The sequence below is a fragment of the Molothrus ater genome, chromosome 1 (assembly GCF_012460135.2).
Source record: "Molothrus ater isolate BHLD 08-10-18 breed brown headed cowbird chromosome 1, BPBGC_Mater_1.1, whole genome shotgun sequence".
In the NCBI taxonomy this organism is placed as follows: domain Eukaryota; kingdom Metazoa; phylum Chordata; class Aves; order Passeriformes; family Icteridae; genus Molothrus; species Molothrus ater.
In genome coordinates, this window is record NC_050478.2 from 66,881,138 (window position 1) to 66,906,969 (window position 25,832).

Consider the following 25,832-nt stretch of genomic DNA (forward strand, 5'->3'; position numbering starts at 1 on the left):
GAGAATCCACAGCCTCTCTGGGCTACCTGTTCAGTGCTCAGCCACGCACACAGAAAAGAACTTCTTCCTCACATTCAGGTGGAACTTCCTGTGTAATCACTCCACTTAATCTGTAACAGTAAAGTTTATTACAGCTGACATATCTAGAGAATTTATTTACACGAAACTTGAAAATCCCAGCTGATCACATGCAAGCTTGAATATATTTACTTGAGTTACTGGGGAAGTCACTTCTGTCACGGAGATGGTGAAAAGCACCATCCATATTGTTGCAAAAAAGCACAATTGTTTGCTAAATGTGAAATCCCTCAATCAGGTAAAGGAAACTTGAACCAAGAAGCACTGGAACTTCCCAGGGTGGCTGCAAGTATTTTTCTCAATAATCATTAATCCCATTTTTCAGAAGTAGCTAGTTGCTAAAAGGTTTTAGGGGTTCAATTTTTTGTTTATTTATTTTAAGTAACCATTGCACATTTTCTTTTTGGTGTTTGTCACTTAATAAATACCCTTAAAATATGATGTTAAAAGTTGCTTCTATCTATAATACACACTGATTTACTACACTAATGTTGGAAAAGGTAAAAAAAAAACTTCTAAAACACTGTAAACATAAAAGCTTGAATTTTCTAAATATGTCTTTCTTGTCCTGTAGTGATTATGTATAATGTTAAATACCTCTGCACATAATTACAGAAAACACAGCACTGCCATTTTATAGACTGATATGAATAATAACTGGATTTTATGTATTTTCAAGCTATATCTAATTTGCACATTTTGTCCAAAATGCCTTTAGCTACCTTTTTTCTAAATTCTTTACCTGATTCCTTTGGCCATTAGGCTCTATGCATTCTGCTGTTATTGCTCTCATTTACCTTTTCACTTGTCATTATAAAATATTTTTATTATTTCCTTCGTGCAGCCTCATGCGGAATGATCACAAGAATACCTCTCTCTAAACGCATTTTTTTCTCTTTTTTTTCTTTTTTTTTTTTTTTTTTTAATGAAAGCAGCAGCTTTGCGTGGGTGATTCATTGCTCACATCAGAACAGCAGAGCATCAACCAAACCTCGGAAAAAAAAAAAACCTTTTTCAGGACTCCAAACAATCTTGATGTCACCGTGGTGCGAAATACGATCTCCTGCTCCGGGAGGCTTTTCCAGAGTACTGAGGCAGTCCCAGTCTCTGCGGACCCACAGCAGCGCCTGGCCGCAGCACACCTGGGAGGCGAGGGGACACCCCCACGCGTGTCCCTGTCACTCCTCCTGGCAGCTGCAGGGAGCCCGGGCAGGCACGGAACTCCTCAGCCTCTCCCGGTGCTCCTGCCATGCTGGGCTCCTTCCCCACCTCCCGGCTGCTCTCTGGCGGGGCAGGGCACAGCGGGGTTATTGCCCTGCCAGCAGCACCAGCGGTACCCTGGGGGACACCGAGAAGGGGTGCGCAGCAGGTGGAAGGAGGCGATTCCCCCTCTCTGCTCGGCCCTAGTGAGGCCACATCTGGAGCGCTGTGCCCAGTTCTGGGCTACTCAGTACAGGAGAGACCAGCAGCTCCTGGAGAGGTTTCAGTGAAAGGACGCAAAGATGATTTGGGGTCTGGAGCATCTCTTATGAGGAGAGAGTGAGGGAGCTGGGCCTGTTTAGTCTGGAGAAAAGAAGACTGAGAGGGCATCTCATGAATGCATACGAATATCTCAGAGGCAGGTGCCAAGAGATTGGTGCCAGACTCTTTTCAGTGGCGCCCGGAAAGAGGACGAGGAGCAATGGCCATAAACTGAAACAGAAGTTCCACCTCAACACGAGGAAGAACTTCTCCGCATTGAGGGTGGCAAAGCACTGGAACAGGCTGCCCAGGAAAGTTGTGGAGTCTCCCTCTCTGGAGACATTCAAAACGCACCCGGATGTGTTCCCGTGCCACCTGCTCTAGGTCACCCGGCCTTGCCAAGGGGGTTGGACTGGATGTCCAGAGGTCCCTTCCAACCCTAACGATTCTGTGATTCTGTGATCTCCCCCAAAGACACGTGGGGAAGCCCTTCGACAGCCGTCTCTGGCAGCCGAGAGCCGGGAACCGTTTGGTTTCTTTTGTAGGAAAGTCGGGAACGCTGAGTCGAGCTCCAGCCCGGCCCCGCCCCTCAGGCGCGGTAGGCGGTCTCTACCGCGCGTGGGCTCGAGAGCGCCGTCCCCGCCCTCCTCAGGCCGGGTAGCGGAGCGCCGAGCGAGGGACGCTGTGTCGATGCGCTCGCTGCTCGTGCCGACCCCTGGCGCCGGGCGGCCGCCACTTCCGGCGGCGCGGGCCCGCGGAGGCGGCGATCCCGGCGGGCGGGCGGGACGCGCTGGCGGGGGGCGGCCGGCCGGAGCCGCCGTGCCCCTCCTCGCCCGCCGGACAGGTACGGGGGCGGGACCGCTCCCCGCTCCTTCCCTCCCTCCCTCCTCCTCCCTCCTCCTCCCTCAGGGCCGGGGGGCGAGCGGGAAGGAGGCGGGGTCGCTTCCTGCGAAGCGTCGCCCGGCCTCAGGGGGCCATGGGCGCGACGGTGAGGGGCGCCGGGGGCGGGATGTGGAGCGGGAGGAGGCCGGCACTGAGTGTCGGGAGGGTTTGGGCCGGCCCGCGGGTTCCCTTTCGCGGGGCAAGGGCGGGGAATGGCGGCCCGTGGCGGCTGGAGAGGCTGTGCCAGCCCTGCCCGGGACAGCTGCCAGGCGCTCGGGAAAGGCACACCTGGCGCAGGCGAGCGAGCAGGAAGGAAGGCTCAGGGCTCCTGCTAGACCCTGTTCCCTTCCCTGTTCTGCCTCCGGAGCAGGACGCAGGTAGCGTCAAGCGAAGTGTCTGCTCAGGTTTCCCGCAGATGGAATTTGGCTTCCCTGTCACCTGGCGCATCCCTGCTGCCGTGCCAGCTGCTGTCCTGCCACCAGGCATTTCTGGCACGGTCTCCGGAGGGTCATGGCCAAAGCCAACGTGGAGCTCGCCTGGTGTGTCTCAGGCGAGCAGTTCTTCTGAGCGGACTAAGACGCAGGTTTCTGCCAAGATGATGGGTTTAACAGATGTTCTTCAGTGTTAAGAAATCTTGGCCAACCAAGGCTCGAGCTCCTTCATGATGTTTTTTCCATGCTTAGTACAAGTTGGTAACTTTTTGGAGGCAGAGGAAATTTTGCTTTTCTACTCGTTCATTTGTTTCTCCTTCATGTAATAATCACTATTTTGTGTGGTAGGTTGAAGTACTGATCTGCTAGGGACTTTTTTTTTGAAGGGGAAGAAGCAGGAAGTCTTTGATCTAAAGAATATGTTGTTTACACTTTTACACAAGGGAGGAGAAAGAAGAGAGGGAAATTGGTATTTTACACAAATCAGGACAGCTCTTAACTCTCCATAAAACCGATTTATGGTATATGTTTGTTCAAGACGCGAATTAGGTGCTTGAGGAATTTTGATGAGAGGAGTAGGAATAACAGTTTTCATGCTTAGAAAAATGGCAGTTTGAGAAGTCACTGAATTTCAGAAGAGTTCTGTCACTATTGCTAATGAAATTACTTGGTGGAGACTGTTTCTAATACATACATTTACAGTTTCTTCAGCTGTTAAGTAATTTTCTTTGAAGGATGCAGAGAAAAACAATTACCATGTATCATAGTTTTATGGATGGTTGTGAGTGTGTCTGGAGTGATCAGTTTCCACTTTCCACAGTTTACCACTTTCATGACAGACTCAGTAATCTGCAAAAAATTAAGTGGAGAGACTTTAAAATCTGATGGTGTTCCTGAGGAAATATTTTTAATAGAAATAGTTGAAAATTGAAGGTTATGTTAATTGTGTGATTTAATGCTGGTAGACAGCTCAGCATTACACAGCCACTTGCTTTCTTTCCTCACTACCCTCAGAGGGGTGGAGTGAGAGGAAAGGAAGAGTAGAAAAAATTATGGGTTGAGGTAAATATTTTTTAAGAAGTGGAGAAAAATATGGGAAAAGAGAAGCAAACCATAGGTGGTGATGTAAAAATGATCACTCTTAAATCAATGGCCAGCCAGTTCCTGAGCTAACCAGATAGTCTGGAAAGTGTAAATTTGTTCATGATCACTTCTTACCCACTTGTTCTCATTCTCCTGTCCTTAAAGCTGTTTTTTCTCCTTAGTGGTACTCCATACTTGTATTGAAAGCAGGTCTATTTCATTTTCATTGCGGTTTTGTTAGGCTAGACAAGTTATGCTTTCATCTTTTTTCAGTTCCTAAGATGGGCAACCTGCTCCTCCATCCTGATAACCCTTGTTTGCCATTGTTCTTCCAATCTTTCTCTGAGGGTGATCAGAACTCCGTTATATTGTATGTGAAGGCTCACTCATGCCTCATTATCTGACATTAGTGCTTTTCTGATTTTACTAAAATTCATCTAAAACTTTCTTTGTTTTATGGTCACTTTGTGTTGGGATTAGCTAAAAATCTGCAGGGGTAAACTTTCTATCTCTCACTTTGGATCTTGAATATAAGCCCAAATAATTATTATGGTCCCTGAACACCTGTTATACTCCCCAAGATGTTCTTTCAGAACTCTAGTAGGAGTCTTGTTCCAACCTGATAGTAGCTCATATGAAAAAGAAAACATAAGCACCTTGCAAGCTTCATACTAATACTTAATTTTTCAGCTAACCTTAAAATTTCTAGTATTGTATGATATATTCTATTTACCAGTGTTCTTGCAGACTACAGTGTTTGCATGATCTAGTGTTAATGTACTGGGACATTTTAAATTTGAGAACAATGGGGAAAGCATTTTTTTATGTATGTGTGATGAGGAGAATTATTCTTGAGCTGGGAAAAACAAATCACTAAACGGTTGGGACAAACACAGTGTAATTACTGACTGCTCACGGAACTTGATGCTGACCTACACTTAAAAATCTTGGGACAATTGGCTGACCAGTGTGTTTTATCTTTAAAAAAAACCCATCAAATATTTACTGTCTGCTGAGCTGGAGAACAGAATTATTTGCATCTCAGTATACTAAGCTGCTACATTCCTTCTGTAGGCTTCAGTCATCCAGTTTTGTTTTCTATTACATTTGGAAATAGCTGCATGTGATAAATATTAAAGAGATTGCCATATCATAGACCTCATGAGATAAACAGACTGATTTTTGAGACTGGCATCTCAATCTGCTTGTTTCAGTCTCCATGTTCTTTTCTGAAGAGCAGTGCAGGAAATAGTGAATAAACATGAGGATGAGGGGATAACTTCTTCGGCTTCCATGCTTTTAACTGGTCATAGGCTCAGATCTGTAGTTTTTAGCAAGGTTTCCCTTGTTGTGAGCTAGTCTGGTGTGTTTTGCTGAGGAGATGAAGGAAGGTCAGCAGAACCACAGTGCTTCAATCCCAGTTCTTTCACTGTTGCTCATGGAGATCACTTCTCTCCAAGCAGTCACTCCTGTGAGTACGTGATAGGACCAGTTAGAGATGTTGGGAAACTCAAGCTGGTTTTCTGTTGCTGGTGTTTTAGGGTTGATTGTTTGGTTTGTTTGCTATGTCGAGTGTAGGAATGAGGCAAAACTGCTTTCATAAAGTGTTGTTTGCCTCTGGTGTTAATAAAGTTAACTGATGTTAACTTTGGACATCAGAAAAGATAAGTAAAATTTGTGAGTAAAAACAATTTGACAAAACTCTAAAACCTTTATATTTCCCTGTAAATGTCACATTCATTTACTGTTGTTGTTGGAAGGCTGTATGGTGTGTCCCATCTGACTTTAGTGTTTCTTTCAGCTTTCAGAGAGAAAACACACAGAAGGAGAAAAGCAGGCAGAAGACGACAATAGCCCCGAATGCAGCGAGCCAGGAACCATGGATCTGAAATTCACTTCATCGAGAAAATACATTTCCATCAGTGTACCTTCCAAATCTCAAGCTATGTCTCCCCATATCAAATCAGTAGATGATGTTGTAGTTCTTGGCATGAATCTCAGCAAATTTAGCAAACCTACCCAATTTTTCATCTGTGTTTCTGGAGTTTTTATGTTTTATCTAATCTATGGATATTTACAGGTAAATATTATGAACTTGTGTCTTAGGCCAATTCTCCTACCCCTTGTCTTTTTCAATAGCATAATAATATAGTATGTATTTTAATATATGTAGATGTTTTAAACTGAATATTTATTACAAAGTCAGCCTTTCAGTATTCAAGAGCAGAAAGTAATATATAATCTTAGTTGCCATTATGGTTCATGTGCCTGTAAAGTTTAGATCATTTGGACTTTCATAACTTGATATTTTACTTCTGTGTGCAAGATTCATCAAAGTCTTCATTGATGCTGAAACCTGTAGATCTCCCTAAGTTCCATGAGTACTGTACAGTTACAGTCACATTATTTTTCTCTCTGCTCTCAGGACAGAGCTGAAACATGTACTATGGTAATTTTTTAAGCAGAAGGATAATGTTTATGCCATTTTAGTTAAACATTCACCATTCTGCTAATCTTTTCTCTCTTATCTTGAGCAGCTACATTTCTGTTCCCTTTTTAAAATTATTTTTAAATTCATTGAGTATTCTCAATAAAGCAGTGATTAAAAAACTTGATCATTAAAAATCATGTTTCTAATGCAGTTTTCAAAAGCAGCTGAGAAGTTTGTAAACATAAAGTTACTTCAAAAGAGTTGGGAGAACATGATCAGTAATTAAAAGCAGAATCTCAAAAATGCAGATATTAGGTAGCCTTTTGTTTCTATAACTGATACACCTACATAAGTCTTTATGACGTGTATGTATTTTTCCAGAACAAATTGTTCTGGTTTGAAATATTCTTGCAGCCTACAAATTTTTATCAACTCACATGTGCTGTTTGATGTTGGCACTCACAGTATTAGGTGTGCATTCCTAACAGCTGAAAATTATCAGTAAGCATGTTTGTTAGAGAAAATTTGTATTAAATTTATCTGGAGATATTTATAAAATCTGAATAAAAATGGTCTACTGAAGTAAATGAATGGAAGAGCAGCAAAAAGGCAGGCAGGAAGCCTCTGTAATATGAGATAATTAGTAATGCATCAAATGTATTCCCCTAATGAATTGATCCATTAATTTTATTGTATTTATAACAACAGTAAATTTTCTTCTTTCATTTTGGAGAACCTAAATGGTCTTTTCTTTTTCAATATTTTCACAAGTTACATATGGCAGATAAATCTAGTTAATAACCAGCAACTGCAAAGCTAGATTTGCATGTACATCAAGGTAAAAGGTCTGTTAATTCTTTTTTGTCCATTTAATATTTTGGTGTGTGTACATGACTGTGGTGGGTTTTTGTTTTTATAGGAATTGATATTTTCAGTGGAAGGTTTTAAACCTTTTGGTTGGTACCTCACTTTAGTGCAATTTGGATTTTATTCCATTTTTGGACTAATAGAATTGCAGTTGATTCAGGACAAAAGAAGAAGGTATGTGTTTTTCCAAGCATTTTGCACTGTCCATGAAATTAGAAGTATTTGAAACTTACCATAAACTTAATTTCTGTTTTTTGCATGTGAGTACTGTGAGGCATTGCTAGCAGTTATGTAGATAAAAGGAAGTGAATTTGCTGGATGATGTTAGAGAATATTTTAGAAGCACCCACTTGGATTTTGGACCTGTAAGTAGTTCTGTTGACTCTGCTGTCACTGTCCCCCTTACAGAACATATGGTGTCCTTAATGTGGCTGATAGAGACTGAGTCACGTATGTGTTGCTTGGGATTATCACATTTAGAATAGAGCCAATGCACTTCACAGCACTTGAAGCCATCTGTCAGTGAATATGTTTTCCTCAAATATTGGTACCTCCTCACCAAGAGATTCCTCTTACATGCTGTGCATCTTGGAGAATGTCAGAGGTCTGCTCTCTGCTTACCGTGTAGCTGAGTGGGTTTGCTACAAAGGATGTGTTGAAGTGTCATGGTTTTCATTTAAGACAGCACTCATACCACTCTGCCACAAAACTGTTCTGTGTTTTCACTGCAGTGGACCAAAGAAATTTTTTATTTCTAAATTCCACTGGAAATGGCATCTTTTCTGACTCAGTGTAGCCATTCTGCAGCCTCCTACCCATCTATAGTCTCTGCAAAGTGTTTATTGAGGCACTCTGGAAACTTGCATACAGGCTGTCATGGTGTACGTGAATTTTAAAGTTGCCTCGTATTGTAGTTGACCATAACTAGTTTGCCTTACCTGGAGTCAGCCTTGGATGATTTTGCATATACTGGTTTCATATTATAAAATTCTTTTTTAGCCAAACAGCATAACTTTGATAAATTATTCCTTTTACTTTAAACACTGACAGCTTGTATTTCAAGTTACCTGACTTTTTGAGATGAATCAGATAATATTGCACAGTTACCTTTTGGGTTACTTGTATTTATGGGATTTTATTGCCAGTTGGAAATGCTTACAGAGCATTTCCCTTCAAGTAAGTTGTTTTGGAAATGTAGATCTGAAATATATTTTACATTTTATTTTCTATAACCTAGGCATCTTCTTGTAGGCATGCAGAAATCTATATTTCTTAAATTTTTAATTTTTCTTGCATGCCTCAGAGTATGTGTAGATCACATAATGAGTTACAGATAAGACAAGATTGCAGCAAGACAGCTCCTTATGTTCTTAGCGTGGTTCTGAGTATGCATGAAAAATAGCTGAACATATGCACAGCAGTAACTGTAAAAAAATCACAAAGTGAGCACAAAAGTGACTGTTGGATCATCTGTTGTCAGGTGATAATTTCATCAGATTGTGTGCAAAACATCTGAAAATGTTCAACAAGCCCCTCTGTTCCTGGTGTCTGAATCACTGCTCTCTTAGTTTCATTGAGTTTCATTAAAAAATGGTACTTTTTTCAACTCTCTTCATTTTAAAAATGTCAAGGTTCATATGAAACTTCTTCACCAAAGAAGTTGTCACAGTGACCTGTGAGAGAGCAAAGATCCAGGTTATTTCAGTATACCAATCTTCCACATTTCCTTTGAAACATTTGTCTTGATTCTTGTCTAAATAGCATACATTCTCAGAAGGAGGTTAAAGAGTTCTTGAATACTTCATGAGCCATGAAGTTTTTATTGTCTTGTATTCGCTTTTTATTTGCAGTAATTGAAAGAAATTAAATATGAAATCAGAGATTTTTGTGCATTTTTAAGTTTCTATTAAATGAAATTCAGTGAGGAAGATGTTGAGGTTGTATTACAAAAGTATTTCTTTAACTGAATTTTCCAAGCTAAATCTCCTCTAAATGAGTCTGTAATGCCAAGATTTGTATGTTTATGTTTTGTAGAATTCCTGGCAAAACGTACATGATAATAGCATTTTTGACAGTGGGAACTATGGGTTTGTCAAATACCTCTTTAGGATATCTGAATTACCCTACTCAAGTCATCTTCAAGTGCTGTAAACTGATTCCAGTTATGATAGGTGGGGTTTTTATACAAGGTAAGTGTTAATCTTGCTATTAGATGATTTTTTTAAAAATTCTTTTTTTGGGAGGCAATCATAGGTGGAATCCTGTACTTTTTAAAATTCCGCTAGTAGAATTTTTCTTATAGGAGGAAAAATGAGAATTTCTGAAGCATCTTCTGGGAAAATGTACAAATATATTTAGATCAACAGAAAATATGGGGAAAAACATTCTACTGGTCACTTGCAAAACTTCATTTTTACACAAGCTTTCTTAATTTTTAAGAAGTGTAAGTTTGTTTTCTAATCTAAATCACTTCATAAATGAAACAATTTCAATATTGAAATGGAAAACTTGAAGTGGAAAAAAGAATCCAACCATGAGTTGTGAAGAAAATCTCTACTTCTGTTTGAAAAGATTAATTCCTAAATTTTCATTAAATGTTTAATCAGAAATACACCTGATTTTGCATGTCCTTGGCTAGTCCTAAAGTCATAGTGCATATTCCAATAAGAGAAAATGGAATATGGAGAAAAACAGAAAAAGTTTGTTGTTATGTGAATAAATATACTTCAGTGTTTCTGGATTTAGAAGGGTTAAGCATATTATAAAAGTTTGTGTTCAATACCCAAAAATTTAGTCAGTAACACTCTACATGGACAAGTATAATGAAACAAAATCTAGAATGCTGTATTTCTGTTTCTGTAGGTAATTCTGGCCTTCTGGTTGAAAAACAACTGAATTTTCAGGGGAGTTTTCAGCTTTACATATGTACATGCCTACACAGTATTTACCTTTTATTAGAAGTAATTTTATCATTTTAATGCAAAGTGACTGGTATTTCCCTAAAGCTTTATAAAACTTTTTATTGTGTTGTAGTCTCAGAAGCTATTTCTTTTTAATATTATTGTTACAAAAATTCAGTTCAACAAACTTCCCTTGGAAGCTTACGTTCAAAGTTCAGCTTCTGAGCAAAGAATACATTATTTTAAACAAGATATACTAACTCCTGCTTTTTCATGCCCTTACTTTCTTTTTCCATTCCCCTCCACAAGCTGTTTCTCCCAAACTATAAGACAATGTAGAGTTCTCAGAGTACCAAAGTTGTCTGTCAGTGTTTGGAATTGACTTCTTTCTGATCAGTAAAGGCAGCTGAAATGTCTTGTGTGAGGCAAAAGTGTTAAGAAACATCTAAGCTGTCCTGAAGTTGCTAAGGGAATGCCTTGTCAGGGAGGATGTGCTTTGTGTCAGTGCTGTAACTGTGAACTCAAACCAAAGCTGATCACAAAAATCAGGTAATTCCCCTGTGGTAGGAATTTCTGTTGTAGAAGAAACTAAGTCTGGTTGTGAAAGACCAGAGCATTGAGTCTTCTCTTTAAATAGAAGAATGACATTGGAACAATGTTTCTGTAATCTTCTAGTCTGTTAAACAGGATAAACATGAAATTCTGAGTGCTAACAGTCCGTTCTTGCTGTTTGTATTTTGTAGGAAAGCGTTACAATATTGTAGACGTGTCTGCTGCCCTGTGTATGAGCCTTGGATTAATATGGTTTACTTTAGCTGACAGCACAGTTGCACCAAACTTCAACTTGACAGGTAAAAACATAATTTAGAGTTTAAAAAAATGCTTGGTTTTTCCTACCATAAGCATTCCATTGAAGTTCTGAGTTCTTGCTGGAGTGCCTTCAGGTATCCTACTGAAAATAGTTTCATTGTAGCTTCGCTCTAGCAGAACTCTGTCTGTGGCAGAAGTTTAAATTCCTAGGTTCCTAAAACTTCCAGGAACTACACCCTCTTGGTTGAAATGTCTCATATATTCTCAAGAAAGACTTACCCCAGTACATATATATTAAAATAAATATGATAAATTTGGTTGGAATATTTTAAAACTTATAAGATAAGTTTCTTAAAACTTAAAAAGATAAGCTCTTTTCTAGTTAAATTTTTAAGTATTTTTCCATTTCACAACCATTTACGTTATATTAACGGATGATCGCAGTCAGATTTGCTGTAGTTTTTCGGTGGAGCTCTCACATTTTAACCTTTTAATACTGTCTAAGTCAGAAGCAAAGCAAGGATTTTAAACTGCTTGGAATGAAAAACTAAATTTAATTTCTTTGTCAAATGACAAAGGGTAATTGAATTCCTGAGTTCATGCCATTGATTTGTATGGAACTGTTTCTATGCAGATTTCTTTTAGAACTAATTTGGGTCCAGTTTTTCCAATTGTTTTTACTCATGCTTTACATCCCATAAAACACTGTTGGTCTTATCCATGACACTGCTGCTGCTGCTTCTGCTCAGCACTGCCACAATGACTGGAGCAATTCTCCTCCTCACACTCCAAAATGTGTAATGGGCATAAGATTAACATTTTTCTTGTTCTCCACGTTTCTCCTCTCCATGTGCACTGGTGCTTCAGGTTCCAGGTAACCTTTTCATCTCAATCCAGTGCTAATCCATGCATTTGTCCAGTGGTGTGCCTGGACCGTTAAGCACGGCCAGAACATGAATCATGATGGAGAATGCCCATGGAGACATTCATCCCTCACTTTACAGCGTGGAATTGCTGAACTGGAGCTGTTAATCTTTGGACTAGAGCTGAATCCATGCAGATGAGATACCTATATTTTTAGTGTTACCAATATTATTCATGTTACCATGTCTTTTCCATTGAGTTATACCTTGTCCAGTGCCTGATAATCTTGAAGGATGAAGAGACCTGGAAAGTCTGGCCTTAGAAAGGAAATGGTTCCCAAACTAAAAACATTGGTTTAAAGTTCTTTCCAAGAAAACACCACCTTAAACTTCCTGGGCCTTAAAAATGTTAAAATCTTCCACCTCTGACTGTTAGAACATAGGACTAAGAAAATGAAACACTGCTTGTTTCTAGTCTTCTAGTTTCTTCCCTGACATGATCTTTTAAGAGCCAAGACTAGAGCGGGTTTTGATTTGCATTTTGATGATTAGTCTATTCTGTAATGTTGTATACTTAGGAAAAGTGATATTTCAACCTATGTTCATCGTTAAATACAATAGTCATGAAAGTTTGTAGGTTGGGAAATTAGCTGTGACTGACATGACTAGAGTTATCAGGTTTTTTGCTATTGGAAAGCTCATTACAGTAGTGACTATATAGTGACTTCCTTGTCAGCATAAATGGTAACCTAAAACCATGGAGTTTGTACCTGAACAGTAGTTTTTCTTTTAAATTAATGTTTCAGTAATTAAAGATCTCTACTTTTCAATCCTCTTGCATTTGTTTTACCATCACATCTAACATTTCTATTTGCCTTTGTCAGGAAAAAAAAAAAGTGGGATTAAGTACTGAAAAAGAGTATTTTCTCTGGTTATTTATCTTCATTAACTAACTGCAAATGATACTCTGTCACTCTTGTTACTACAAAAACTACAGCTGGCTTCTTTATAGCAATGTCCAGATGTTCCCATCAAGCTTGGAGACACACAGTGCTCAGGGGTTAATTGGTGGAGGGAGAGTGGAGGTGGGCACTTCTTTGTACTGGTGTAATGAAATATTTTTGCTGACTTTTATAGGGAAGGGCTGGTTATTATTTCTCTATTCCTTCTCTGTTCCTTTTTGCCACCATTCTGCAATGAATATTCTGAAGAATGTTCTTTGTTTGTTTGTTTGTTTGTCTTAATAGGTGTGATCCTAATATCCCTTGCCCTCTGCGCAGATGCAGTTATAGGAAATGTACAGGAAAAAGCTATGAAGTTGCACAATGGTTCTAATTCAGAAATGGTAAATACCACATTTGCAATTTTAAAAGAACATGTTTTATCGTAGGCAAGGCCTCCATTGACAAAGCATGGGACTTAATGTGCTTTTCTCTTGCTTATGGAGGGAAAAGCTCTTGGTGTACTGTTCTTGGGGTTTTCTGTTTGTCTGAGGAGTTCTGCTGATTTTTCTGTTTCATTTTCAATCTTTCAAGGGTGCTGCTTTCTGAGTGCAACTTCAAATACAAATACAATATAGCTACAGAAACACTCATTTCTATCAACAATTCCTTTGTCTACCCTGCAGGCCTGAGATCAATGTAGTGCTTTTTGTATGATCATGCACTTAATCTCTGAAAAATACACACTGTTCCTCAGGTGTAGTTGGGCATGTGTTACATGGAGCATGTTGCTTTACTTTACTTGCTATACTTTATATTCTAGAGTGTGCTAGCACCTGGGAGGCAGGTTTTTTAAAATCTTTTGAGATCTGTAAAACTCTGGGTGAATATTTTTGTTCCTGATTCACTGAAATACAATTTTGATAACGTCTTGCTCCATTTTTTAACCTACTTGGAATGCAGATTATCTATTCATATGGTCTGAGGTTATTTTTCTTTTTAGACAAGACTTGTTTGAATTTGGCATATTTTTTCTCTGAAATTGAGTAAATATAAGTAAATCTTTTCCTATAAAAGGCATGATATGAATATGTCACAGGTAAAAAGTTACTGAAATTTGTTTTCTATATTTGGCATGTATTTGATATTTAACTAGAAAAATCTACTTTCTCATGAGAATAGCTTCAGAAATGGAGAAGAATTTAGAAGGCATCTTCATTTAAGGCCAGAAGTGATTTAGGATGGCTTGAGAAGTTTGAGCTACACGTTTCTGAAAGTGGAAGAATATATACCTAAAAGTGCCACTGTATTCTTGTTTTTATTCTTGTACTTTTTCGTAGTGTTCACTGCAGAGGTCTGCTGGGGGGCAGAGATTTGGCTATGTGACCTGATGCAGCCTTCTTTGGCTGTCATTTCCAAAATCCAAAACCAAAGTGCAATCTGTAGCTTGTTTCTTGCCCATTTTGCATTTGACAGTCGTTGCTGCCTTACCTACAAAACTCCTGCTGTCTCCAGGACTTTGCTTTTTATTCTGAATTAGTCTGACAATGCTGGTCCTCATACTGTATGCTCATACTACTTTGTAGGGAATGAGTGTAATGGTTTAGGATCTAAAGGTTTTGTTCGTGGTTTAGACATTCCACTTCAGGATTTAGTTCAGAGAATTCAGCGCAGAAGTACAAGCAGAATTTTGGAAATAATTTTCTATTCTTGAGACTGTGGGTAAAAATTGAATCTGAATTGGAGATCATATTTAATGGACAGTGATCTGGAAATAAAATTGAACAATAAAGGAACGTGTCTTCCACAGGGTCTCTCTTACTTTGTCAAATTTGGAAATTGCCCTGGATTTAAGCAATTGTGAAAACAGAAAAGATGTATGCATGTATGCATTCTTCTTTATTATAGAGCAGTGATAAGTGGTCTGTTGTCTCATGGTGTTGCTAACAATTTTTAATAGTTTTTTCTCAATAACTGAGAAAAAACAAGACACTGAGTTTTGAAAGCATAGTAGATCAGCATGTTCTAGCCAGTATTGTGTAGAATAGTTCTGTTGAAAGAAAAGACTACTAAATGTTGCCCAAACAGCTGAATGCCTCCTGCTGCATGGGAGGATGGATGGATGGATGGATGGATGGATGGATGGATGGATGGATGGATGGATGGATGGACAGTTCCAGTTTCTACTTCTGGCTTAGTTTGGGAAAGGCTAGATGAAGATTGTTTTGTTGCTCAGTGCACCTATTAATTGAGTAAGGGTGCAGACAAATAAAGAGCTTACCTGCTTCCTGAGTGTTCTGAGCACTCAACTAGGCCAAAACTGGTCATATTTAAAAATCCTGCATGTTATAACCATGCATGTGAAGTGAAGTGACACAGATGAAACTTACATGACACTGCTGGCGGTTCTGTGCTACCCTTTGCACATTTAATGTAATGCAGGTGTTTACTCTGTTGGATAAATAGCAGAAAATGAAATACGTGTAACATGTTCTTCAGACTATTAAATGGCATAGTTGTGGGAAGTTTTATTTAGGCTGTGAAATCCTGAACCTGAAGGATTTAACACAGTTGACACTGACCTCAGGATATTATTAACTGGCTAGCTTTCCAATCTTTTTATGTTGTTGTGGGTAGGAAGAATGTGTCTAACACTTAATGTTGGCTTTTCACTGTACATCAACTATTATATAAATGCTAGTAAAAATATCATCAAACCCTTCAAATTCAGCTCTGAGTTGCTGAGCATATAAATAAGGCCAAGCATCTGAAAGCATTTAATTTTGTCCTTTTGTAAAGTATCACCTAGTAATTATTTTCTTTTACACTATTCTAGGTTTTGTATTCCTATTCAATAGGTTTTGTGTATATTTTATTTGGATTAACATGCACTAGTGGATTAAGCCCTGCAGTAACATTTTGCTCAAAGGTAGGTGTAAAGATTTCCCTTTTTCTATGAAGAACCTCGTTGGAAAACCTTGCTCTGTATGATTCAGAAAATCTTACCGCTTCTCTCTCTAAAGTTCTATTTTCATCATGTAAACAGGTTAACTTGTATAATTCATACAGTAAGCAAGCTTTTCCAGTCTTTGATGTGTTAGATAGGGTAATGTTTTAAAAGCAACAAAATCACAGGACCAGACTTATGAGCTTATAATTTCATTATTATTTTTCCATTATTTAACTAAAATTAAATAAGGATTTTTGCATGAATGCATTGTTGAACAGCTTATTATTGCTCAAGCAGTTGATTAAAGTCTGTAGTTTTATGTCATTTTGCAATACCTCAGGGTTTGTTTTACATTTTCCTAACCAGCTTTTTTATTGTTGCAGCATCCAGTTCAGACTTATGGTTATGCATTCCTTTTCTCCCTGACTGGGTATTTTGGCATATCCTTTGTTCTAGCTTTGATTAAAATCTTTGGTGCCCTTCTCGCTGTAACAGGTATGAACAAATGATATTTTTACTGCCTTTGTATAAAAACAAAGTAATCCTATTCTATTATGTAGGACAGAGCTTTTGAGAATAGTTCTTACACTGGCTTTTTTTCTGTTCTTTGTGCTGACTGATTTGTGTAGCATGGATCTTCACATGGTAGAATGTGTTTGAGATCTTCCTGATTCTTTTTGTGCCACAGTTTCAACCATGAAGAGCCTGTTAAGTAAACTTGTGCATATAGTCCATGCCATGTTTTAGTGCAGAAGCAAGCACTGTTCTAAGTGGAGGGGTTGAAATTGAATCACAGAATTATTTGGGTTGGAAGGAACTTCAATGACCATCTAGTTCGAACTCCCCTACAATGGACAGGGACACTTTCCACTAGACCAGTTTGCTCAAAAGCACCATCCAACTTGGCCTTGAGTACTTCCAGGGATAAGGTAGACACATCTTCTCTGGACAATCTGTGTCTCACCACTCTGCCAGTAAAGAGTTTCTTCCTAATATCTCATCTAAAGCAGCCCTCTTTCAGTTTAAAGGCACTCCCCCTTGTCCTGTCACTACATGCCCTTGTAAAGAGTCCCTTTCCAGCTCTCATGCAGGCCCCTTTTAGGTACTGTGAGGTGCAATAGGGTCTCCCCAGAGCCTTCTCTTCTCCAGGCTGAACAATCCCAAGTCTCTCAGCCTGCTTTCATAGGAAAATACAGAAAGGAAAAGACATGTATCAATTAAAATATAAAAGAAAAAGTAAGGATGTTCTAGAAGGGCATAGTAGGCAGTAACATTGTTTCTAAGCATGTGAAACTACAAACATTAGTCACAAGGACCTGGTGGGGGGAAGGTGTAGCAAGATGTCATGTAGCTAATTTGCCTTTCTTCTTCTCCTAAAAGACACCCTGGTTTCTGTCAGGTGATGCTCTACTTCATTCACAGTAGTGGAAGGGAAAATACATCATTGTTCTCTGACCTGAGGGTTACATGCTCTGATTTCCTATCAGTTATTTCCTATGCAGCATATCTGTTTTGTATTTGCTTTTAACCAAGTTCAGTAGCTCTCCTGACTGGAAATTGACCCAGAGGAGAGGCTTGTTTCATGTATTAAAATACCTCTTAAAAAAAAAGTCTGACTGTACTAAAAAAAACTTTAAAAATGCTGTAGAATAGTAAACCTTTCCCCAGTTTTCGTATGCCTGACCTTGACAGTTCTACCACTTGAGCCCTTTCTGTCTTGCCTGTAGCAATATGAAAATGTTTATTGTTCCTTGGAAGAACACCACATTCATTACTGTCCCTCCCAGCTTCCCCATCCACCCTCCCTCTTCTTGAGGGGAGTGGGGTGAAAGAGTTTAATGAAAATTGTATTTCTATTAGCAGAATGAGAAATTATCAGACTTAATTGGGAAAAAGAAGAAAAGGCACTTAATTTAGAAGGAAATGGTTACATAAATATTTTAATTAATAACTGATTTGAAAGAACAGAAATAATTGTAATTAGAAAAACTGAAGTAATTTAACCATTTTTTTAAATTATTCATTTGTAAACTGTTTTCTAATTAAAACTCAATTTCCTTTTTCATTCTTCTTTAATTTTTCATGTAATAGAAAATCATTTTATTTGATGCGCATAAATTTCTTAAAATGTAAAAAGAAAATTATTACTAAAAAGTTGAAGTTGGGGCAGATGTAGCAGTACTGAAGGCTGTTTCTTCTACTATAAAACACTCTTAAGTGAATATTTGTTTGTGGGGTAGAGCTGGGAAGAATGAAACTTGCTTTTCTAGCCAAAGCACTGTGGAAATACATCAGTAGTCATTGGTTCCTTTTGCCAGTGTGTTGCAGTAAGACTAATTTGGATGTAGTTACACAAATAGGACTTTCCAGTCTGGTATAGTTAAAGGAACTTCATGGTAAGCAAAATATTTTCTGATAATAAAATAATAATATTCTTTAGGTGCAGACATACTGCACCCTGTGCAACAGGTCTTTCTCAAGTGAGAACTCTGTGCCATTACATAAAATAACACCTTCTCAGCCCCTTAGCCTCCATAGCTAAACTTGTGTGCTTTCTTACTTTGTTTTTAAACATTTTCTACAACTTTGAGTGATTTATTGATTTTGTTTCAGTGATAAATTACATAGGTTTCCTGGTACACAGTTCATTAGTAATGCTTTATCCTTGTTCATTGCAGATAGCATTGAAATTGTTCAAAAAATTGTTGGGGCTATAATTAATTTCAGACCAACCAAAGAGTTTATCTCTATTTTAGAAACAGATTGTGTTCTCCACTCTTCTTACTATTTGATTCTTTTTAGTGAACAGATTAGGTGTAGAAGAATGTCTCTTAGTGGTTTTGAGGGAAACTTCCTAATGCAGTCACTGGTGTCAGACGTTCTTGGTCTCTTAAGATTCTAAGCAAAATTGTAATTCCACTGTTATGGAAATTTTCAGTAACTTCAAAAGAATGGTGAGAGGATAATCCCCTTCCACTCAAAAATAGAGCCCAAAACACCATGGAGCTGTAATAACATGAGGCGGAAACAGCAAGATATTTGACCTTTGGTCTACATCCAAGCTTTAACAGATGAGTTTATATCATCAGTTATTTGCATGTCTGTCTGTCTCTCAGAGACTGTGGATTGATTACCATGAAGTTATTAAATAGCAAGTCTTGTTCTGGAAATTTCCTTGCTGTGAATAGTGTGACTTGAGATGGCACTACTGACACAGTGTACTTGTTTCCAAAAATCACATGGTTCCAGTGCTGTTTTGCATTGCACTGCAGTCTGCGTTTGCACCAAGGGTGTGATCATCATTTTAGTGAGACAATTATTTTATGAGGTTACCTGCTAAGCCTTTGTTATGTTCTTTTGTTGTAACTGAATTCTTAAAGAGGTTAATACTTGTTTTCCTCTGTAGTAACAACAGGAAGAAAAGCAATGTCCATTGTGCTTTCTTTTTTGTTCTTTGCAAAGCCATTCACGTTACAGTAAGTACTTACAGTTTTTAGTGGTTTATAAAGTATTTTATAAAAAATTATGTTCATCATCGAAATATACCAACACTTACTAATCATATTCGGGGTTTAATGCTTGTCTTTTTATATCTTCTACAAATGTTGGCAATCTATTGTAAATTTTGACTGGCTTGTTGATTCTAATCATGCTAGAGAAAAGAGTTTACATTTTTCTAAAGGTCTGGAAGACAACAAAGAAAATTAATATCTAGTGCTTATGATACATTATAAATTGTTTGGGTACTTTCTCTGTGTTGAAAAACTTGTGTAAAGGAAGGGATTTTCTCCATTATGGTATTGTTCCTGCTTTTATAAGCTCAAATTTGAATTTTTAGCTAGCCCTTTTAAATAACTGTATTATCTTGACGTATTATAGTGCCAAATGTTTGAGTAAATGGAGCTAAGTTGCTACTTTGATTTTAATTGCTCCAGGTTTGAAACAACATAAAATTCTATTTTATTTCCTATATACAAATTGCTTTAAGAAAAAACTTACATGCAAATCCCAAATGGAATTTGCTACAGCTAAAAATATTGAGGCTTAAAAGAATGGAGAGCTGAAAAAAAAATGTGCCTACATTGGGAAGAATGGATATAAGGCACGGAGTGAGAAAACATTTTGGACCAGGATAGCTCTCATAATCATAGGAAGGAAAAACATACTAAAACCCCTCAGGATTATTTTATTCATATGAGAAAGAACAGATACTATTTAGTTATTATTTAACTTATAAGTGCATTTCAATAAGTTCTCCAGCCAGGACAGGAATAAAGAAAGGTGGAAGGATAGTAATAATAAAGATTCTGGGAAATTCTATCTCAGAGCCCACTGATTTTTGGGGGAATTTTTTTTAACTCTTCTCTTCTTAATGTGAGGTTTGCTTAATCCACAAATATTGGTATGTAATTGCTAAAGATGAAGTGCTAATGGTAACTTTTTCCCTCTCCTCTGCCTTCCCTTTAGGTACGTGTGGTCAGGCTTACTGGTTGTCCTTGGTATATTTCTTAATGTTTACAGTAAGAATATGGACAAAATCAAACTGCCTTCACTGCTTGGTCTTTGGAAAAAAAGTGTGGAAGAAAGAAAATCAAGGACGTTGTCACAAACTGTATAGACAGTGGTTCATGCCTTGTCTAGACTTTGACTTACTATTTTATTAGAACAGTCTTCAACTGATTCACTTTCCAAAGGGAATGTTATTAAAACCAAAGGAGCTGAAGGCATATTGTCTGCTTGCAGATTGCTATAAGTGCACACTTTCATGAGCCCTTTCTTCAGAGCACTTGAATTCATCACAAATGGTGTTGTAGGCCATTGCCAGATGGTTTTATCAGTAATGAAGGACAGCAGCTCCTGGCAAACTGCTGAGAAGCTGCACTCAAGTGAGACACAGTAGAAGACTGGTTTGGGCATTTTAATAATATTGGCCATGTGGCTGATCTGAAATTAGTGGTTCTTTGTTAATTGTCTAGGTGGGGTAATTTAAATGTAATACTGTACTAATCACCAACTGGTTGACCAAATCGTGAATTCAAAGGTGGAAGGTTTAGAATACATTTTGTTGTCACTCTTTTACATTTTAAATAAAAATGTTGGGGTTTGTTTAAGTTATTGTTTAGATCATCACAGAACTTGATATTTATTTTAATAATTGAAATTTTTATTGAAATCCTAGTGCTCCTCTTTTTGAGTATTGCTTGCAAGTCACAAAACTGAGATTGAGTTTGTGCTGTCAACACTCATGCTTTTGCTAGGAGGAAATGGGCTTTTAAGTTTGAATGGGGTGAGATGGAAACATTGGTGTAAGAAACTGTTATTTGCTTAATCTGTGGTCAAATACATCATTTTTAGTGGCCTGTGGCCCTCTCTATGATAGTGGTATAAAGAGACATGGAAGTTCTTAAATTTATATCATCAAATCAAAATTCTTCAATTTCAGTATGGGGGTAAATAATAACAGCATCAGCTAATGTGATTGGAATATGTATTATGTCAGTCTGTGTGGTCTTCTGATGATGTTAAGAGGATTAGGGTACAGATTACAGTTTTCTTTCTTCAGTGACAGGAGGAGACAATGTGCTACCAGTCTGTCTTTTTCATCATGAATTTAGGAAGACTAAGTCCATTTATCGCTCTTTCTTTTATAGTCAACTTGCTTTTGAATCACTTGCCATCCTTTCATTTTATATATTTAACAACAGCACTTTAAAAATACTAATCACCTTACAAATCATTGTTCTTACATGGTCATGGTTTTTTTGTTATTGTGTCCCTTAGATGCATCTTGGTTCTTTCAACTTAGACACAAATTAATTAGATAATAGATAGTCAGAAAGAACATACTGAGAATTAAAAAATCTCACAGGATGGCCTTCTGTCAAAAATACTAGTTGATGAAAGTATTAGAGATATACAAAATGTTTTTCAGACACTTAAGAAGAATTGCTGTTCAAAGGAGCTTGTAATCAAAGCACAGACACAAAATGTGCCTTAAATTTTTCTTATTTATTTGGTAGCTTGCATCTGCCATGTTAAATATGTTATGGAATAGAGCATGGAGTAACAGCCAGCTGAGCACAAATGGATGAACAAGAGAAGCGCTGTGCTGACATAACTGCACTGTTCCAGTGCTGACACTTCTCTGGGGTGTCAGCAAAGCTTCTCAACACATACAAACCCACTGTTGCCAAATCAGGAGAATTTATTGCATGGAAGAGTTTTGGGTTTTAAATTCCTAGCTCCTGCATGATTGTGTCCTGGATGAGGTAGAGAGGTAAGAATTTGATGAACAGAGACACCTTGAAGGAGACAGATGGCCTGCCATGGCTGTCCATTTTCATGTTGCAGCCCAAGTTTTATGGTAAGGTATAATAAAGCATTCCAATTTCAAATTTGGTGTAAGAGTGCATTTGACCAAGTCGAGGGGATTGATACACTTCTTTCCCTGTAATACTTATCAACTCTTGCATTCCCTTGCATTCTTTTCACTAAATGAAGTTGGTCTTTCCAGTGAGGTTAAGATAATTTTACAGTCCTCATTCTGCCAGCCGTAATCTCTGCCTGTTGTTAAAATTTATTAACCTTTAGAAAAACAAATTTTGTGAAAGCTACAACATATGCAGAAAGTCATAGTAAATATAATTCATTTGGCATCTGTTTTATTTAAATAGATGAGAAGTCACTGACAAAGTTTCTGACTAGAATTCAAATATAGTATGTATGTTTCTGGATAGCTAATATAATCCAGTTTTGTCTCTATTGTCTCTCTTTGAAGAGAATAGTAATCACAATAATTCACCTTTTAATTTATTTTCTATTGTATACAGGGCTGAGTTAATGAGCTATCGTTAGGGGAAGTTTTGATTTATTTTTTTATCGTTTTCTTAACTGTAGAAGTGTATGTTTTGTTTTACTGATGTACTTCAAAATTATTTTTATATACAAATGGATATTGTAGGTTTACTGTTAATAGCATAGATTTAAGAGTTAACCCTTTATTTTCATAGGTATGAGTCTAGTACTTGCCAATCAACAATATGTGTGTTAAAGAAAATGCACACACAAATGAGAGTAGTTTATAATTTTCCACACATCATGGTCTGTGCAGTTTGATGCCTTCTTTAAGAAAACCTTCATTTCAGTGAATTACTGTTTGTGGGGTTTTTTTTAATAAGCTTCGTAGTGCACGCAAGCTAGAAAACCTTCCAAACCTGCAAGTGTTCTTACTACAAAATTTTGGGCTTGAGTCTTCTGTACTGTGTATGTGTGTTGGTTTTGTGTCGTCTATGAAATATGAATAAGGGCTTGTCCACAAAGTACCTGTAAATTATTTATTTTTTGTGTAAGAGCACTTATATTGGGGTATTGGTTAACCCTTCCCAGTGTTGAAGGCTGGTCATAGTAACTTGCATTTTATACTTATTGTTTCCTGGGCTCTGCAGTAGGCATGGTGAAACTATAGGAAAAAGCCAATCAATTCTCTCACCAGAAAATTTGTTATCTAAATATAATGTGAATTAGTTGCTTTTTATTCTTGTGCTACACAACTTTTTCCTCTCTATAAAAAAAGTCTATGATGTAGGAATTAGTTATAACAGCATTGAAATTCTGAGTAAAATTTAAGTCTGACCAGCATCTCCTCTGATGTCAGGAATCTACGTCTGTGATACCTGCTTCTGCCTCCTTTGGATAGCTGAGGGAGCTCTGTTTTTCTAAATCAGCATGCATTTGCAGTTGCTTTCATATTACATTTTTGCATTTTTTGGGCACACTTCAGTAATGAAGTAATTGACTGAGCAGTGGATTTCTTCAGTGTTTCAGTACTTCAGTATCAGCCAAACTGCTGATTACACAGTTACCTGTGTGGGAATGCAAGTGTGGAAGAACTAATGCCCTGCCCTCCAAACCCACAGTGTTTCCTGATCTTGCATTAAACTGTTTGTCTTCATCTTGTTTTACCACTCCTGTGCTTTGAACTTACCAAACTTTTTAAGCTAAAGCCTGGGCTTTATATCTTTCCTACTTGACTTCCTTACTTGTATTTCTTGCTTTTGCACATGAAATCCTTTTTTAACATGTTCTGTTTATGCTCTGTGGATTGTTTCAGGATTGTATTCCTGTATTTAAGGGCTTACATCACACTGTTGTAGGTTGGTCACATTCCAGATTTTCTGTTTGATATCATTTATAACCATCTGGGTGATTACTTTAAATCCTTTATTCTCCATGAAAAAGTCTTTCATACTTCTCATTATTTTTGGAAAGGTCTTGATGAGTGCACATATGAGTTAACTCCTTGACCTCATTCCATCTTCCAAGAAAATCTCTCTTCTCCCTTGCCTGCCTGTGAGAACTAGAGGAAGAGGAAATAAATTATTTCAAGTGCTCTTTTTTTCCCTTTAATAAGTGCCTTCCTCACTAACCTGGTATGTCTTAATTGTTTCTTATATTTCTGCCTCCCATGCTCCCAGGCACAAACAAGCCCCTCTCTCATGTTTGACTGCTGCTTGTTCAATCATGGAAACTTTTTGAGTTGTTTACTGTTCTGAAAAGAGGTATAAAATTGCATGTATACTCTGGAGGGCAGGAAATAATAAGTAAACTTCACAAGTTAAGGAAGTAATTAAATGGATTAATACTTTTTTTCTGGAGGGGTTTTTTATATGGTTTAGTTAACAGCTCAGAATTTTTTAGTGGAAGGGGTTTTCTTTTACATTTTACCTGTTTAAAAGTCTTTATATTAATTTTAATATTTAATATAAAACTCCTGATGTTTCAGCTTTAGAGATTAATTTCAGTCTTGCCTATGAGGCAGGAAAGCCCTATCTCCATTTCAGAGATGTAGCATAAATGGTATCTTGCCTAAAGTTGCCTTGGTAAGTCTGATGAGCAAGGAATAGATATTAATACCCTAAGTCCAATGTGCCCCAAGTCTAGCAGAGCCCATCTGTACTTTAAATGAAATGGTACCAATGTAAGGTCAGTTTTCTTTTACCCCCAGCATTAGAGATGTTAAATTGTTTCTTTTCCTTGTTCTGTACAAGTACAATTTAAAGGGAAAATAAGGCAGCCATAAAATAGCTTTTTCTGCGTTTTATTTGAAGTTTTTTGCATTGTCATTTTTTGTTGATTTGTTGTTTTCTGTGAGCACCTCTGTGGAAGCAAGCTGGACACAGTAGCAGTTTTAGGAGAAGCATAATATCCTTCACTTTAAGGTGACTGGTTCACCTTGCTACTAGTCAAAAGCTGCTGCCATGGGAAAACTATGAGGAATTGTCATCACATGAGGAATTAAGCATAATGATGCATTGGGGGGTCTGTATCACTTTGCCATTCTCTTGTAGAGAAGCAAAGACTATTTCAATAAAGAATATTCATGCACAAATAGTCAGCTTAGAATACAATGCTGACTTAACACTTCTCTACACCTGAATTGTGTTGTTAGCTAGTTTTTTGAGATGTGTTAGTAATGTATTGCTTGTCTCTACTTCTTAGATGTTTTCTTTGTTAGATTTCTCAGTTTTATGCTTCCTTTTCATTTTTTTTATTACTTACATTTTAAGTGTAAAGTTTTACATTGTAATTTTCATTACATCTGTAGTGCTGTGACCAGTTCTGGGCTCACCAGCACGAGAGGGAAATGGGGCTACAGGAGAGAGTCCAGCAAAGTGACAAGAAGATGATGGACTCAACCATCTCACCTGTGAGGAAAGGCTGAGAGAGCTGGGATTTTTCATCCTGGAGAAGAGAAGGCTGGGGGGAATTCCATCAATGTGTACAAACACTGAAGGAAGGACACAAAGATGGGGGAGCCAGGAATGACAGCACTGAGGCAGTGGGCACACACTGAAACACAGGGAGTTCTCTCTGAATAGAGGAAATACTTTCTTACTGTGCAGGTGATTGAGCACTGGCATGGATTGCCCAGAGAAGTTGAGAAGGCTCCATCATTGGATATATTCAAAAACTGGGTATGGTCTTGGGCAGCTGGCTGTGGGTGGCTTTGCTTTGAGCAGGGGCAAAGGTACCTTCCAACCTCCATCACTCTGTGATCTTTAACCTTGCTGTCTTTGTCTATCTTCCACTTTTTCTCATGTTTACAAATTGTTAATAAATACGATTAAAACAAGTA

At 37.8% G+C, this 25,832-nt stretch overlaps 1 protein-coding gene across 3 annotated transcripts; it reads left to right on the forward strand.

Annotated features, from left to right (window-relative positions):
* Window positions 1-2,284: 2,284 nt before the first annotated feature.
* Window positions 2,285-25,832, forward strand: SLC35B3 (solute carrier family 35 member B3). 3 transcript variants are annotated; one of them, XM_036402260.1, is made up of 10 exons: window positions 2,285-2,383; window positions 5,737-6,015; window positions 7,286-7,407; window positions 9,268-9,422; window positions 10,877-10,984; window positions 13,054-13,151; window positions 15,584-15,676; window positions 16,081-16,192; window positions 19,104-19,173; window positions 20,165-25,832. In XM_036402260.1, the coding sequence occupies exons 2-10, from the start codon at window positions 5,815-5,817 to the stop codon at window positions 20,313-20,315; spliced, it is 1,110 nt and encodes a 369-aa protein (XP_036258153.1). In that variant the 5' UTR covers window positions 2,285-2,383; window positions 5,737-5,814; the 3' UTR covers window positions 20,316-25,832. The 3 variants fall into 3 exon arrangements, with proteins under 3 accessions (XP_036258153.1, XP_036258135.1, XP_036258144.1); XM_036402242.1 differs by lacking the exon at window positions 2,285-2,383 and adding an exon at window positions 2,452-2,527; XM_036402251.2 differs by lacking the exons at window positions 2,285-2,383; window positions 19,104-19,173; window positions 20,165-25,832 and adding exons at window positions 2,452-2,527; window positions 18,636-19,095.